Below are 16,867 nucleotides of genomic sequence, written 5' to 3'. Positions count from 1 at the left end.
TCCCTGGCCAGGGGCGGCGGCAGGGGCGGCCCTGGGATCACATGGGCGGAGGCAGGTCCCGGAGGCCCGGGCGGGCTCTCCCCAGAGTCGGGCAGACGGCTGCGGCGGGAACGGCGGCGTCTCCTCGCCTCCCTCCTTCCCTTCCCTTCGTTCCCCAGCCCGGCCGCCCAGCCCGACAGGTGAGCGGGAGCCAGGTGAGCGCGCCCACCTGCGTACGGTCCGCACGGCCGGCGACCTCCCCGGCCCCGGCGCCCTCGCAGCTCTGCGCGCCCGCGGCCGGCTCGGCGGCCGGACCTCTCCTCCGCGCACGGCCGCTCCCCGCAGCCTCGCCTGCGGTCGGCGCCCCCCGCGAGCTGGGCTTTCCCGTCCCGGGTGCTCCTCCTCCAGCCCCCAGCGTGCGCGGGTACTTTGGTCTCGGAGCTCAGAAGGAGCCAGAAGTGGGCGAGCCGGGCCGACGGTCTGGGCACCTCCCTGCGGCCCCCTGAGCGGAGTCCACTGGCCGGCTCAAAGGTCTGGGAATCCAAGGCATCTGCTAGCCGCCAGCGCCGACCTGGGGCCTGCGGGAGGGACAGAGGCTGGGCCTGGGCAAAAGGGGAAGCCGTAGGGCCGGGAAGAGGGCAGACAGCCCCGCTCGCCCGGGCGCCCTCTCCCCAGGCTCCTAAACGCGGGAAGTGGCCCCAGTGTGCCTGGTAGACCCGGGCAGCGCTTGTAGTCTGTGGCTCTCTCCAGGGGCGGCCTCAGGGTGGGCGCTGGGTAGGGTGGTGGCCCAGCCTGGCACTGCAGCTTCCTGCCTCGGTTGGCTCCTGACTCCAGAGCTAGAGGGTCAGGAAATCCTACAAGGGTCTGGTCTACAGGGACACTCCCTTGCCCAGCGGAGGGGCAGTGGGTGGGAGGCCTGGCTGGGGCCCCAGCTTGCGGGCAGCATCAGTCAGCTTGCCCTGTTGGCCAGCGCCCGGTGATGGGTGTGCCCTGCTTGGCAGATAAGCCCATCCTTCTTGCCGGAGCTGCTCGGAGGGCAGCAGGCCTCTGGCGGAGGTGGGAAGCCCAGCCTTGCCTACCTGGACCATACGGCCCGGGGCGCAGCAGGCAGCCAGGAGGTCCCTCTGAAGACCCTGGCCCCACGTGGGCTAGCCGACCCGTCCCCCAGCCAAGTACTTGAGAGTATGTGGTGGTACCACCCCTTTCTGTGCTGTCACCTCTGTTCCCAGAGCGCTGCCCTCCCCCAGAGCGGGGAGGAAGTACCTTGTGCTGTCGGTTTTGGGGACCGGAAACAAGCACTAGGGGGACTTCGCCCTGATGGTGGAGGAGGGGAGAGGGAGGAAATGCTGACATCTACCACCTGCCAGCCCCGCCCGCCTGTTCTCAGCAAGCCCCCGTGTAGTGCCCCGCCGCTCTGCTGAAGACGGGGCACAGGGGGAACTCTGAGTCCTGACTTCCCAGGGTGCGGGGGAAGTGGAACTGGGGCGTGCGGGAGAGGTTAGTCACTTCCTCTACCCACCTCCACCCGCCGCCAGCCCCTGACTGGCTGCTCCGGGGACCTGTCACCCCCTTCTGCCACCTCACAGTGTCCCTTGTGGGGCGAGGGGCAGCCTCCATCCCTCCAACCTTTCTCCCTCAGGTATGGCGCTGACGGTGGACGTGGTGGGACCCGCACCCTGGGGCTTCCGCATCTCGGGCGGCAGGGATTTCCACACGCCTATCGTGGTGACCAGGGTAAGGGCTGGTTCCAGGAGACGGGGAGGTCCCCCCAAAGTGAGAGTCTGCCCTGTCTGCTTGGTCCTCACGGACACCTTTCTTTTTCTGTTTTGGAGGCAGAGGCCTGCTTCTGGGATGGTTGGCGTGGGCAGGGCTGGGGCCCCGTTGCCATGGGGGATGTGGTGGCCACTTCAGAAACAGGCTTCTGGAGAGTGAAAGGGAGCTGGGCCCAATGCAAGGCCTTCTCTTTTCTCCTTGGTCACTAACCCCATACCTGCTGGCAGCCATTTTGGGTGGTTATTAGAACAAGAGCCCCGAGCTCTTGGCAGTTTTCCCCTGACCCAGGCCCAGGCCAGGGAGTGTTCACGCAGAGGGCCTGCGTGCAGGCAGTGCCTGCATGATTTGATTTGCACAGACAGGGCTCTCTATCCAGAAGTATTTCCAAGCACAATTCTTGAAATTCTGCCATTACATGTTCTTTGGGGAGCCCCGTTGGAACGCCAGTGCTGAGGTGGGTGGCAGGGGGGCTGCCACTCCAGCTTTTGGAAGGGACTAGCTGATGGGCTGGGTGGACACCGGCAGGCAGGGAGAGAGATGTTGAAGGGAGATGCAGGCCAGCCTGGTTGAAACCAGCTTCTGTGTTTCTTGGGCAGGACAAGGAAATCCCTTCTTCTCCATCCCTACCTGAGTGTCACCTCAGGCTACCTGATCCTCACCCCCTACAGGTAACTGAGCAGGGCAAGGCCGAAGCTGCTGACCTCCGGCCTGGTGACATTATTGTGGCCATCAATGGTGAGAACGCGAAGAGCATGCTGCATGCCGAGGCCCAGAGCAAGATCCGCCAGAGCCCCTCGCCCCTGAGGCTGCAGCTGGACCGGTAGGCCCTCCACCTCTGCTGGGCCCGCCAGCACTCTTCTGCCTTCTGCCAGCCCACTGCACAGTGGCCGCCCTCACCCCTTGCTCTCAGCTCCAACCTGGCCTTCCTGGGCCCTCATGGCTCATCCGTGAGAAGGTCCCAAGCTCTGGGGCTGCAGCAAGGTGGGCTGAGGGGTGTCCCTGTGCCCAGCTGGGCGTGCAGTCACGGGCAGAGCTGGCTGGCATCAGCCACCTGGACACCCGGGTTTGACTGGTTCCCAGGTGTGCAGGGTACAGGGCGTGGGCATGAAGTGGGTTGAAGTGGGGAAAGGTGTGCCTTAGGCTGGGTCTGCAGGGCCCCTGCCTCCAAGAGGGGAGGGGAGAGCCTTTGTTCAGATCCTGGGGTGGTGAGGAGTTTGGGGGCTCACTCCCCATAGAACCACTCAATTGCTCCCCAAGTTGCCTCTCTGGGCCCTGCTGGTGAAGGCAGATTCCCAGGCTCCTGGGGCTTCAGCCTGGGGGCGGGGGTGGGAACAGGTGGCTCCCTGGGGGTGGGGCATCCCAGTGAGTCACAGGGCAGGAATGCTGGGAGATTCCCCAGCCAGGAGAGCCCTCTGGGCGGGCCTTGAACCTGAGTCAGGTACCTCTGCTCAATGCCCTCTCCTCGCTCGCCCTGCCGCCCTACGTCACTGCAGAAGCTGGCTCCCGTGACGCTCTCGCGGCCCCGGCCCCTTCAGTGACTATTTTGTACCACTCTGGCTCATGAGTGTTTACAGGAGTGGGACCCAGAGGAGGAGGGTAGAGAATAGCTCATGGCATCTGGGAAGGGGACCAAAATCTACAAGAAGCTGCAGAGTGGGGCGGGGGAGGGGCAGGGAGCTGCTGACACCATCACTTCCTCTCGGGTCCCTCCAAGAGGGACCCAGCTCCATCAGAGAGGTGGGCCTGGCCGAGTACCCCCAGGCCTCCAGTTCCACGTTGGGCAGGCCGAGGCTCCCTGTCTCTTCTTTCTTTTAGCCAAACCCCTCCTAACCTCCCCCAGTAACCCACCCCCAGGAGACCTCTCCAGCACTCAAAGCCCCAGGCAGGAAGCAATGCTCTGGGCGGAGCCAGAGCCCAAGCTCCCCCGCTCTGGACCTAAATTCTCCCCAGGGAGGGAGGCTGAGGCTGCGGCTGGTGTGGCGTGTGGTGACTGAGGTTCCTGCTGACCTCTCTGGAAGCAGTCAGACATCCAGAAACGGTGCAGTGGGACATGGTGGGCTCATCCCTCACCCTCAGCAGCTCCCAGCCCTCCAGTCACTTCCTGTTCGAGGCTTCGGCCAGGTTCCACCGGGCAGGGCTTTGGAGGAGGGGGGGGTCCCTGGGGAGTTGAGGAGGGGGAGCCTTGGTGATTAGCAGGGGAGCTGGGCCGCCTTGCTCTCTAGGTCCTTCAGCTGCCTGCGTGGCAGGAAGGGGGGCTGGCTCTACCCTCTGGTTTACAGGGGGCGGGGTGGGGGGGAAGACTTCGGAAATCACAGGGAGGGATCCTCTCAAAGGCGGAGCTGATGGGGGACAGGCCCCTGGGGAGAGGGGGCAGCTGACCCAGCCATTGTTGGCCTTTAGGAATTTGGGCAACTCACTTTCCCTCTCTGGGCTTCAGCTTCTCCAGGGGTGAAAGATAAAGGATTATTTATATACAATCAGCAGTCCAAATCAATCTACAAACTGATGCTGACCAGCGACAAAGTCTGGATGAAATGCTCCCCCCACCAAAGAAAAAAAAAAGAATAGAAAAGAAAAACCAAAGGCGAGGCGGGGGTGGGGGGTGGGTGATGATGTGAGGAGCTCTTAAAAAAAATGTGAATTTATTGAATTTTTGCTGAAATCATGTCCTTTCTACTTTTTGGTGCTAAATTGTCCTTTCTTTTAAGAAATGATGGTGGTCGTTGAGGATAGTTGTTTGTTGTGAATTTGACAAAGTTAAAACTTGGCTACCTGATGACCAAATGTTTTGGACATGTTCCTAATCTTGAGAACCCGGTGACACTCTGTCTCCCTCCGTCCTCTCCTCAGGCCTCAGGCTGCCTCTCCCGGGCAGACCAACGGGGAAAGCTCCCCCGAAGTGCTGGCCACTAGCTTCCAGGTAGGACGGTGCCTCCTGCTGGGACTCCCCCACCCTGAAGTGATGGGGGGCCCCCTTCCCTGCTCTTCTCGGCCCCGCCCTTCCAGGCCCCTCTCTCCGCAGGGCTCCAGGAGGACACACACCGAGAGCCAGTCCTCCCTGCGGTCTTCCTGCTCCAGCCAGGCCTCCCTCAGCCCCCGGCCAGGCAGCCCCTTCTCCACCCTGCCCGCCGCCAGCCCACAGGCCCCCGCGGGAGAGGTGGTGACCAGCCACAGGTAAGTGTGGCAGGTGGGCCCCCTGGCCACCAGGTCCAAGCTGGCCTCTCAAAGTCTCTGTAGCTGGGTTTAGGGCGCCCTGGGGTCACCTCTGTCTCCCGGGGCAGCCTGGTGGCGGGGCCCCCGGCACACACTGTCCATTTCCCCATTTCAGTTTCCAGAGCCTGGCGTACTCCCCGGAACCCACTACTGCTGACCACTTGTCCTACAGGGGCCGCCCTGGAAGCCGACAGGTGAGGAAACCCGAGGGGAGGAGAGAGCCTCCCGTCCTGGCTGGCTGCTAGTGGTGCCCGTGGGGCTGCGTGCGGCTGGTCCCACCTCGGCAGCCAGCACCACGGTCTCCTAGTAATAGGCACGCTCCTCTCTGGAGCCGGGAGGCCAGAGCTCTGGTGAGGGTCACACCCACTGCACTGGCCCTACCCGTCCCGGTCCAGGTGTCCGTCTACCTCCTACATTACCACCCGCCGCTGCCTCACCCCTTCCTTCTGGCTTCCTCCCTTCTCAAGTGTTTCTCTTGGGCCGGGACCGAAATAGTTTAGCTGCTGTTGTTGGGATGACTCCCTTTGGCTGTATCTCTTGAACACATTCCTTCCCATTCCAAGCCCCATGCCCGCCCCCAACTCCCATCACCCATTCCCCCTCTTCCTCCTCTGACTCAGCCCCCGAGAACCACCAGAGAACCACCAGCCGGCCTGTGGTTCCGACTCCGGTTGCACTTGGCTTACTCTCTGTCTGCCCCCCCTCCCCTCCCCTTTTCCCCTGGACACCCCTGCCAGGTCCCACTGTCCACTAGTGACAGCCCAACACCCCCTTGAGGGTATGTCTCCTCTCTAAGGGCAGGGGTGGGGAGGTGAGGAGGGAGGCGGCCAAGAGTCCTGGGCCACAACTGCTGGGGGCAGAGTTAGCAGGGGCATGTCCAGCCTTTGGGGTGAAGAGGATGAGGCCCAGCTGCTGGAATCCTACCTCGGGTAGATTCTGCATTCCAGAAAGCAGAGTCTTTGGAGATGACTGGGGGAGGGTGCTAGAAACTGGGGGCTCTGGAGAAGGAAAGAGCAGGGTCCTCTGGGGGCTGCATAGTAGTGGCTCCCTGGTGACCCTCTGCTGGACTGCCCAGTGACCCTCCAGGAGAGGTGGGCAGAGAGGTGTATGTATTCAGTGAGATCCCGTCTTTAAAGAATTAAAAATGTAGTTGCAGAGATAAGATAAACATGCAAAACAATTTTGGAAAAATTAAGCACTGAGCAGTATGATCTTAATTATAAAAGCAGGAGGCATTCTGGGAGGGGATAGCTGAGTGTGGGCTGGGGTGGCCTGAGAAAGCTTTGTCAGGAACTTTGCTGGATGTCAGAGGCAGGACGGGGTAGGTTTCGGATTAGAGAACGATGAGCTGGGGAGATGCAAGACCTGGCGTGTCGGGGCCTGGGGGCCTTCTCCAGAGAGCTCCACCGGGCTGAGACCAGCTGGGAATGAGCTTGGTCCACCCTACCCTCCTTCCTCGCAACCGGGGCAAAGGGTAGAGGCGGGTGGGACAGGGAGTGGCTCTTAAACCAGCAGCAGCAACTTGGAAATTGTTAGAAATGCAAGTTCTCAGGCCCCAGCCTAGACTTACTGCATTGGACACCAGGGTGAGGGGCGGGGTGAGGGCACCCATCCCTGTTCTAAGGAGCCCTCAGGGATCTGATGCACGCACAGATTTGAGGACCACCCATGTGGTGTGAAGAGGAGCCCTGAGCCGGGTGGCAGGGAGACCTGGGTTAGTCCCACCTCTACTGTGTCACTTTGGACAAGGCACCCTTCCACTCTCTGGGCCTCAGAGTCAGACCCGATGCTCTGAATTCCCTTCTTTCACCCTGAGGCCCCTGGTCATTCTTTCAGCAAATATTTGTGGAGCAGCTGCTTTGTGTCAGGCACCCTTCTAGGCTTTGGGGATGCATAGGTGGAAAAACAGAGAAATTCCTAACCCCGTGAAGCTTGCATTCTGTTCTACAAATGAGGCTGTGGTCAGACGGGGTGGGAGTCAGCGGGTCCCACAGCTCCCTCTTGGGAGTCACCGTGCACTTGAGCACCTTTAAAGGCTCTGAAAAGTCCTGTGAGGAAGAAAGATGTTTAATTTTTTAATTTCCTGAACTTACTTAACTGCAGAATTTCTCCAGGGATGCCCCTGCCAATCGCTTATTAACAGCCCCCTAACACATTTTGAGAGGGGTTGGCTGGAGACAGCTCTCGATGGACAGGTGAGCAGCTTTTCTGGACCTAGAGATGAAAGGTCGCTTCTGTGAAGGCAGGTGTCCCCTACAGGTGACTGGGAGGGAGGTGGGGAGAGGAAAGGTGAAGCTGCTCCAGCTAAGGGCGTTGGGCTCCTCTCCACCGGGGTGAGGTGCTCTGGCAGGAGAAAGGTGGCAGAGGTGACTACAGATGAGGTGCCCCTGCCCCAGGCTCTTGTGGCCATGGCCTTGCTGCTGGCTCCTGAGCTGGCTGAGGCTGCGCTGGGCCCAGGGCGAAGGACATCAACAGACCTTACAGAGACCGGAAGTTGCCCCCTCTGGAGAGGCACACACTTGGGTGAGCAGATGTAAAGTGAACACAACCCCTGTCCTTCTGGCCGGCATGAGGACATGGCCTGAGAAGAGAGTCAGGGCGGATTTCAGCCCTCCCTCCCTGCTGGCCGGTGCCCACGTGCAGGGCACACGCTGGCCTGTCTAGGGCAGCGAGATGGGACATCGTTCTTGAGTACCTGGTGCCAGTTGTCCTTCCTGAGTTGGCCGCATGGCAGCAGCTGGGCACCCAGGAGCCTAGGCGTGGACTCCCAGCCCTGGCTCCCACTCCCCAGGTGGCTTGGATTGGCCACTTTGCCCTTCTGACCCTTAATCCCCTTACCTGTAGAAGCCCAAGAACAGAAGAAGAATGCAGGCTAGTGCAAGAGGGCCAGTGGGGTGAGGGTCTAGGGCTTTTTTTTCTTTTTTTTTTTTAATTTAATTTAATTTTATTTATTTATTTGTTGTCTGCATTGGGTCTTCGTTTCTGTGCGAGGGCTTTCTCTAGTTGCGGCAAGCGGGGGCCACTCTTCGTCGCGGCGCGCGGGCCTCTCACTATCGCGGCCTCTCTTGTTGCGGAGCACAGGCTCCAGACGCGCAGGCTCAGTAATTGTGGCTCACGGGCCCAGTTGCTCTGTGGCATGTGGGATCTTCCCAGACCAGGGCTCGAACCCGTGTCCCCTGCATTAGCAGGCAGATTCTCAACCACTGCACCACCAGGGAAGCCTTAGGGCTTTTTTTTTTAATTAAAAGAAAAATTTTTTAAACTTTTAAAATTAATTTATGGCATGTGGGATCTTAGTTCCTTGACCAGGGATCGAACCCTTGCCCCCTGCAGTGGAAGCACGGAGTCCCAACCACTGGACCGCCGGGGAAGTCCCTAGGGCTGTATTTTTAGCACTCTGAAGTTTCTGTTTTCAGGTTAAGAAGTCATGCAGCTTTTCTACTTGACCCCATAATTCATCCCCAACTTTGAACTTTAAAATCGAGGGCATTTTCCTTTCCAGGAGACCACGCCCTCAGCCTGGTGCACCTTGGCCGGCCTAGTCGTCTCTGAGGCTGTCCTTTCCATTGGGGTTGGCCACGGAGAGGTAGCAGAGTAGGGGAGGGTGCAGAGTGCAGGCCGGAAAACAGGGAGACTGAAGGCAAGATCTCCAGGTAGAGAGCAGGTGTAGGAGCCCAAGAGGGACAGCACACATTGAGCGGGGGGCTCTGCTCTGGGGACCTGGCTCCCCAAGGCTTTGTGGGGCAGGACCAGACCTTCCAGGGCAGCCGGGAGAGGCTGGTGAGCCCAGACCCTAGCCGTTTCAGAGGAAGGACCAGAGGGTGTAGGAGACAGGACTTTTGTGCGGCCTGAGCCCTGACTCCAAGAGGGGTCTTGGCCCTTTATGTTTCCTGTTCCTCACTGCAGAAGGGTCAGCTTACTTTCTCTCCGCTTGTTCTGCCTGCCAGGCCCCAGTGTGCGACATCTTTGTAAACGCATCATGTGAGATGGCAGAGGAACAGCCACGGTGGCCCCGCACACTCATCTTCATCCTGCCCCTTGCCCAGTCCCCTTAGGGCAGCAGGCTCACCCTTCTAGAGCTGGGCGCTGGCCTCCCTCCCCTCGGGGACCCAGCAGGAGCAGCTGCTGGCGGCTGCTGACCCCCGGTTCTGCGAGCTGGTTGGGTGGGGCTGCTGGTCAGCGAGGGCCGGGGGCCCCCTGGTGGTGGGCCTGGGGAACAGCTGGGTTCGGCTGCCCAGATGGGTGTGCTGGCCCCAGGCCCGGCCGCTGACTCCTCCCCTGGTGCCTCTCCTTCCCGCAGGCCGGCCTGGGCCCCGCTGGCGACTTGGCTGTGCTGGTGCTGCCGCCACCGCCTTCCCCAGGTCCCCGTTCCTCCAGCCCTAGGCTCAGGTACCAGTGAGTTCTGGAGGGTGGGGTGGGATCTTGGAGGGCCTGGGAGGGGCAGGAGACAGACAGGCTTCCCAGAGAGGGATGGGGGGGGTCCCCCCTCCCTAAGCCCCGTCCACTTTCCTCTGGCCCCCAGAATCCTTTTTCCCCCCCGGGACACTCTTTCTCTGTCCTCATGCTCGTCCCAACCCCTGGGAACGGGGCCCTCACTCCTGGCTGCCTCCTTCTAATCCCTGCAGCGCGGCCTCGGAAGGGGAAAGCCACCTCCTGAGAGAGGACTCAGAAGTCTTCAAGATGCTGCAGGAAAATCGCGAGGCACGGGTGGCCCCCCGGCAGTCCAGCTCTTTTCGGCTCTTGCAGGAAGCCCTGGAGGCTGAGGAGAGAGGTGAGCCCCCGGGGGGCTCGGGTAGGAGAAGGATGTTCCCCCAGGACACCCTGGACCCCCGACCGGACATGTTATTAAATTAGTATTTGTTAAGTGCTCATCACGGGAGTGGGCTCTGACTCGTAGAAGCCACAGCCCCTGCGCTACAGGAGCTTACGGTCTGGTAGGAGTTACTGGGGTGCAACCCAGAGGTGCTGGCTGGGATCAGGGGAAGTGCCAAGGGAATGATAAATGTGGGCGGTGGGGCCTGGGTCTCCAAGGACGGCTTCATGGAGGAAGAAGAGTCTGACTTGGCCCTTGAAGAAAGATCAGGACTTTCACAAACGGCCGTAAGATGGGGGCCAGGAGCAGTGTGGAATGTGGAGGCTTGAGCCGCAGGGCTCTGGGGTGGGACTGACAGGACACTGGGGCCTGGCTGCACGGACGGTGGCCTCGGAGGTTAAGTCCTGGCTGCGAGGCCTCGCATGCCAGGCCCGAGGAGCGTCCCAACCCAGGAGGGCCAGTTAAGTAACGCCAGGTGGTGTGTGAGGTGCCGAAGTGAGCAGCAGAGATACAGGCTTCTGCCAGCCGTTCAGTTGTTCATTCGAGATGTTTACCGAGTCATCTGATGGACCAGTCATGTGCTCTGTGGAGATCGAAGGCAGTCAGGACCCACGTCTGACCCGCCAGGAACTCTGTTTATTGGGCAGACTGGCTGCCCAGCTCCCCAGGAAGTGGACCGTGCCGCAGGAGTTCGTGTGGGTGCATGGGGAGTGGGGGTGAGGGGGGCACTGCCGTGGTCCAGGGGAGAGATGAGGAGGGCCTGGCCTGGGCAGTGGTATCAGGGAGAGAAAGGATGGGACAGTCAGAAGTATTTGACTGGCACAATCACTGGTACCTGGGGGCTGGTTCCAACTCTGATGTTTCAGAGACAAGGTGAGAAGGTTTGGAGCAGAGCTTGTCCATCACTACCCTGAGGCCTCGGCAGGCCCTGGGAGGGGGCACGGGGAGAGGCGGAAGGGTGGGGTGAGGGCAGCGCAGACAGATGGTGACTTCACCCCTGGAGTCACGGGGTCCTCGGCTGCAGATGAGGACCATACCTGTCTGATAGCATCCGTGCTTCATCTTAGCGTTGTTCCAAGGCTCAGGCACAATAATGCATGTGAAAGCCCTTTGAAAACTGTACAGAGTTGCTGTGGTGCTGTTATTATCTATTATTACCATCTCTTAATATCATCATCACTGGGTCAGGAGAGAGGAAATGCCTGCTTGGCCTGACGTGTCAGACAGCGAGCAGACACTGCTCAGGCTGCCTTAGCTTGGGCTAACTCAGCCTTGAACATGCTCCCTGCCCTTGACCAACCTCAGCCAAGGATCTGGGGTGATCACTTCCTTCCCCCATGACCCCCTCTCATGCCCAGGCTTACTTTAGAGGTCCGCTTGTAAGTACCCCTTTGACAAGAGTCTCTTTGGAGCTGTGTTGGAGGAGGTGGAGTGGGCATCAAAAATACAGCCTGATGGCACTGCTGTGGACGAGCTCTGATGTGTCTGTCTGTCCTCCCCACCCTCATCCCCCGCCCCCCACAGGTGGCACACCTGCCTTCCTGCCCAGCTCGCTGAGCCCCCAGTCCTCCCGGCCCACTTCCATGGCCCTGGCCACCCCACCCAAGCTCCACACGTGTGAGAAGTGCAGCACCAGCATCGCGTGAGTGCTGGCGGCCTGGGGGGCAGGGCACACCCTGCAGGGTGGGGGACGGGGTCCAGGACGCTCTCAGGAGGGGCCTGCATGGACCCACTAGCCAGGGACCCTGCGGGGAGCATTGCTACAGTGGATCTGTGATGGGCTCAGGGGTCACTTCAGCCTTCTTAGGATGCCTGCACTGGCTTTTTCCTGCTTTCTCTCCTCTTCCTTGATTTCTTTCCCCACCTCCCTGGAGGAGGAAGAAATGCTACTGCTTTCGATTTCTCTCCAACAATCTCAAAGCCTCTGCAGATCTGCCTCTGGATGAGGTGCCTCCTCTTGGAAACTCTTGCTGTTACTTCCTCCTCCCCCTCTTTGGAATGGGATGCGTTTTCCAGAGGTAGGCCCATTTTTCTCATTATAATGCAGCCACATTCTCTGGAAAATTGAACCCTGCCCCCCCAGATAAATTTCTTCCGTGCACAGTGGTGAGGGTCAGATGACTCACTTTAGGCAAATCCCTAGCCTCCGTGGGCCTCCGTGTGTCATCTGCAGAACACGACACTGCCCAGCCCTGCTGTGCAGGCCCAAGGAAGGGGTCCTATACGGTGTTTCTCAAGATCAGCATCTGGGCCTCTGAGGGATTTCGGGCCCACACTCCCAGATTTCCCTCTTCAGGAGGTCCCTAGCCCCAGAGTTTGCATTTCCAATTCATCCCCAGGTGATGTGATGCTGTGGGTCCTGGCACTGGGACCGCATTTTGAGAATCACTGCTCTATTAACAATCCAGAAGATTCAGGATGGTGCTTGTCTGCCTTTGTGTGGGGGAGGAATGACTTTTTAAAAATTGGGGTTCCGGGGGTGTGGGCTGTGCGTTTGTTGAACGGAGATTCCTGAGGGCAGGCCTGGGGAGTCAAGTGACAGATTTTGGGACCTTACCGGGTCCGGACTCTGGGCTGGAAACTAGGCTCCCTGAGAATGGGAATGGTGGCATCGTGCCTGGGGCGCCTGTCCCTCCCTCCTCCCCCCCACAAGGCTAATGGCTCTCTCCTCCCTGTGCCCCGCCCCCCCGCAGGAACCAGGCCGTGCGTATCCAGGAGGGGCGGTACCGCCATCCGGGCTGCTACGCCTGCGCCGACTGCGGGCTGAACCTGAAGATGCGAGGGCACTTCTGGGTGGGGGACGAGCTGTACTGCGAGAAGCACGCCCGCCAGCGCTACTCCGCACCGCGCACCGTCAACTCCCAGGCCTGAGCGCCCGGCTGCGCTCTCAGACCGCCCTCCACTCTGCGGGCACCTCCGCACCGGGGCCGCGCCAATATCAAGTTGGCCTGGAAGGGCGATGGGGGCTGGTGAGGCGCCTTCCTCCTCGCTGAGTGAGGCCGGAGGCTGGGACCTGCCTGTGCTGCGGTTGAGGGCAGCCTCACCTTCCCAGGTCTCTGCTGGATACTCTCGCGTCCCCCTGCTGGACAGGCTCTGCATCAGAGTGCGAAGTGGGTGCTGCCTTGGACACCTTTGTGTACCAGGGGTTAAGCAGGCTGGGACATGGGAGATAAGTATCTGGAAGGAGAGGGCTGGGCCAGAGGCTACAGGTATTGACTGTGTAAAGTTTTCAACATACGAGCTCTATAAATATATACTGTACGTGGGCAAAATAAAGTAGGTGCCCCTCTTTTCTCTCCTTCCCTGCCCCAGCGCCTGGGGATGAGCTTCTCCGTACCACTGGGTGGAGACTCTTCCTACATATAATTTTTCTCCCCTCTTATTTCCGCCTCCCTCAAACCTCCACCCTACCAGATGCTTCGCCACGTGACACTCCCGACTGAAGACACCTGCTCCTGTTAGTGGAGGGTCGTGCTCTTCCTGGACCTTCTTTTAAGGATGTATGTTTTATTGGGATGATCCTTGGTAGAGGAATGAGTTTCTCACTGGGAGCCGGAGAGGGGAAGGGATGCTAGAGGGCTGGCAGCAAACAGGAAGCAGGCCCTGAGACTCCTTCCGCCCAGGCCCGTCTCTGTGAGACGGTATCTGCGCTGGCGCTCTGTGCCCCTCGCTCTACTTGGTATGGAGGCTGCTTGACTTGCTGACGCACCCAGGGGAGCTCGGTGGGCCAGAGAGGGGGCAACATCTAAAGAACCTCCTGCGCTTGCCCGAGGCTGTCTGCACCCGTTTGAGAAAGCTTATCCCCAGGAGTAACCTTGGAGAGCGCTGTGAGTTAGCTTTGCCTGGGAGGGACAACCCTGCAGCGCCCCTACCCTGAGGACCACCACCCTCCAAGCCAGGGTTGGTCTGCCTGCCCCTTCCCCGGGAGCCCCAGCTGGCTTCGCTGGTGGCTGATTTGAAAGCTGCTGCTAGGCTTGCCTGCCCTGGGGGTATATTGAGTCAGGCAGGGGGCAGTGGTCCTCTGCCAGATTTTTGGCTTGATTCACCCATCACTCCCAGTCCTAATCCCAGAGGACACTTCAGAAAGGTGCATGGGTGCTGCTGGGTGCTCTAGACCTGAGTGGGCTTTATCGCCCACTCAGCCTGAGGGAAAAGATCAAAGCTGGGCTTCAGAGGGTGCTTTGTGCTATCTGGCTCTTTTGGGAAGGAATCTTGGCAGAGATTGTGTGTATTGCCTCCCCAGGCACCTTGATGTAATTTACACCTTGCTATAATTGTCTCACCTTTTGCTTGGATGGCTGTCTTTATTTTCATAGGAAAGATCAAGGCTGTCTGCGGCTCAGGAGTTGTCAGGCCAGAACTGTCTGGTCCTAAGTGGGATGGGCTCCTTGGCGCCACCTAGTGTCAGGTGTAGCCCTTGGCGGGGAGAATGCTCACAAAAGGGGATTCACTCCTCTGTAAATTCTCAGGTCCTGGCACAGTGGGAGTACAGAGATAGAGCACTTTTCTGGCTTTCCTAAAGATAATAGTCAAGTGGCAGCGACTGAGATGGCATGAATGAAATAATGTTACACGGTAGTGAGTGTAAAGAACTCGTGCGGGGCAGGAGCGCCCTGAGAGTTCAGAGCAGGGGCGGTGGGTGTGAGAGGAAGAACAGGACACAGACAGATGGAGGAGAGAAATGCAGAGTGAGGGGGTGAGTGCAAGTGGCATGATCAGTTTAGGGCAGCGGCTGAACGCGACACTGAGATAAGATTGGAAAGGAAGATGGGAGCCTTGAATGTTGTAAGATATGGTTTGAATTTCTCCTTGAGGCTCTGGGGACACTGAAAAATTTTCAGCAGGGAAGTGACAAGTTGGAAAAGGGTGTGTTAGAATCTTAATATGGTCAGATCCTCGCCTGTAACAAACCATGCTGGGCTAGCAGTGCTCTAAGTAATGGAGAACAAAGGGAGAGTGGAGGCCCATGGGAAATGGGTAGGCCAGTGAGTTGTTGAATGCCTTTCGAAGACTGGACCGGGGTTCAAGCTAAAATCCACCTCTCTGTGTCAGCCAGCTCTCCTCCCCGGGGCCAGAGGGTTTCAGCGTCAGAGCTCTCTGCAGCCACACAACTAGCCCGAGCTTGGGGGTGAACTTCTTCGGAAGACGGAGTTATTAGTCCATCTCATTTGTCAGCAGAGAAGGTTGGGGGCAGCCTTTGGTCTCTGCCCAGCTGTGTACACCCAGCCCCTTTGACCCAGACGTGCTGGGGTGGGGAGGGGGCACCGCCCAATCATGCGGCTGTTATTTGTCCAGTGTTGTGCCCTCTTTACTTTTTCTTCATTTTGGGGAATAACTTCAGAAATGATGACAGATTCGAGTTAGAAGCGACCTGAGAGAGCATCTGATACAGCCTTCTATTAGAGATGAGAAAATGACTTACCCGAAGTGACACCAATAGATAATTCTAAAGTGCTTTAAACTCCAATCCTCATCATTCTGAAGTAGGTACTGTTGTCATCCTTGCTGTATAGATGAAGAAAGCAACGACAGGGAGGCTACGTCGCTGGTCTAAGAGCTCCTAGCAGTGAGGGGAGGGGGCAAAGGATGAGCCAGGAGCCTGACTCCTGGGTTTCTGGTTTGCCCTGGGGTGCTCTTGCCCTTCCCTTCCAGGCCATAAGGGAGGTCCCCACAGCTTCCAGCCATCTCTAATCTGGCAGGAGCTGCCCTAGGCTCTTGGCTTTGCCCTTCCTCGCACAGGGCCTAGCTCAGTGCTGAGCTGGCAGGAAACGCGCTTCCTGAAGCTGGGATTTCCCCATGGAGGCTGGGAGGCATCGAGCATCTCTGGCCTCAGCCTGAAGGATGACTCTGCTGGGCTACCATGCGTCTCAGGAACTCACGGTAGCTGCTCGCCCCTCAGGTGGGCAGCGAGGGGGTGGCTGTGCTTCCCCTCCCATTCCTTGAAACATCACTCAAAGGGAGATGATTCTCCTCTGGTAGAAGGTGGGGTGAAGGAGAAACAGCCCTCCGGGTGGTGAAGGCCTGGCCCAACTCTGGGCCTGGGGCTGCCACAGTCAGGGCAGCAGAAGGCAGATGGGAAGGCAGCATGTTGGCCCCCAACTGCGAGGGATCCCAGCCGCCCTGAAGATTCTGGCATATCTGCATGGAGAGGGGAGAATGGCCTGGAGGAGAGTGTGCCTAGTGTGTGTGTGTGTGTGAGTGTGTGAGTGTGTGAGTGTGTGCGTGTGTGTGTGTGTGTGTGTGTGTGTGTGTGTTCTGTGTGTGGTTTGAGCCCACACAGAGCCTCGTGCTGAGACACTGCATTCCTGCTGGCTGGGCTTCCTGCTCCAGATGCATTCCTGCCCCAGTGTCACCACGGAGACTGCTTGGAATCTGGCCCTACATTCTCCAAATTCAGGACAAGATCTGGCAAAGGTTCCCTCACTTTACCTCCCCATCCTCTGACTTTGGAGGGAGGAAGCCACCTGATGGCCAGCCCTCCTCCTCTCCTCCCCAGGGAGGCCTGGGATCTTCACGGGCTGTTGGACTTGGGTAAAGCAGTTCCCCCAGGCCCAGGTTTCCCTCTCTGTACCTGGGAAAGAGGAAGGGGGGGCAGTGCTTTCCAGGAGGATAGGGTTGGGAGGGGGCAACCCAGAGAACCCAAAGCTAGCAGGGAAGAGGTTGGCCTGAAAAATCAAGGTGTTAAGAGAGGCTCTCATTCTTCCCCAGGCTTAGCTGTAGGCCTGTTTCCCAGAAGCTAGAATGTTGTAGTTCGTGACTCTGATTGCTGACGGCTCCTGCGTAGGGTGCTGGCAGAAGGGAAGGAGGGAGCAGGAGGTGGGCAGACTGTCTTCTCCCTCCCAGTTAATAACCACTTACTCCCAACGCCTCCAGCTCCAGCTCCGGCCCCCTCCCCCAGAGGCTCAGGTGCAAGTTTGCACGTCTGCCACCTCCCTTATCTCCCTCTAGGGAATTTAGGTCCTGCTGGGATTTTTCCAGCCTGGTGGTCGCCTTCCTCAGGAGGCTGAGGTTTCCTTAGAGGCCACCATCCCATCTGGCCACCAGGCTCTCTCACCGTCAGTGTCTGCCTGGGCTCCCAGCCCCCTTTCA

At 59.1% G+C, this 16,867-nt stretch overlaps 1 protein-coding gene across 4 annotated transcripts; it reads left to right on the top strand.

Moving 5' to 3' along the window:
• Positions 1-14,039, top strand: PDLIM2 (PDZ and LIM domain 2). 4 transcript variants are annotated; one of them, XM_057549261.1, is made up of 10 exons: positions 1-179; positions 1,619-1,713; positions 2,421-2,572; positions 4,603-4,672; positions 4,775-4,926; positions 5,081-5,159; positions 9,266-9,360; positions 9,591-9,736; positions 11,303-11,420; positions 12,472-14,035. In XM_057549261.1, exons 2-10 carry the CDS (start codon positions 1,621-1,623, stop codon positions 12,647-12,649), a joined length of 1,083 nt encoding a protein of 360 aa, XP_057405244.1. In that variant the 5' UTR covers positions 1-179; positions 1,619-1,620; the 3' UTR covers positions 12,650-14,035. The 4 variants fall into 4 exon arrangements, with proteins under 4 accessions (XP_057405244.1, XP_057405245.1, XP_057405246.1 ...); XM_057549262.1 differs by having other exon boundaries at positions 1-194; XM_057549263.1 differs by lacking the exon at positions 1-179 and adding an exon at positions 357-510 and having other exon boundaries at positions 12,472-14,036.
• The last annotated feature ends 2,828 nt before the right edge of the window (positions 14,040-16,867 follow it).

This window comes from Balaenoptera acutorostrata, chromosome 6 (assembly GCF_949987535.1).
Source record: "Balaenoptera acutorostrata chromosome 6, mBalAcu1.1, whole genome shotgun sequence".
Taxonomy (NCBI): domain Eukaryota; kingdom Metazoa; phylum Chordata; class Mammalia; order Artiodactyla; family Balaenopteridae; genus Balaenoptera; species Balaenoptera acutorostrata.
Note: the sequence above shows the minus strand (reverse complement) of the source record. Positions and strands in the feature narration are given on the sequence as shown.

Bases quoted from the DNA above. Each gene is read 5' to 3' on its own strand.
- PDLIM2 (XM_057549263.1), top strand. From the start codon at position 1,621: ATGGCGCTGACGGTGGACGTGGTGGGACCCGCACCCTGGGGCTTCCGC. The intron at 1,714-2,420 runs GTAAGGGCTGGT...CACCCCCTACAG, and splicing joins CGCCTATCGTGGTGACCAGG to GTAACTGAGCAGGGCAAGGC. The intron at 4,927-5,080 runs GTAAGTGTGGCA...TCCCCATTTCAG, and splicing joins GAGGTGGTGACCAGCCACAG to TTTCCAGAGCCTGGCGTACT.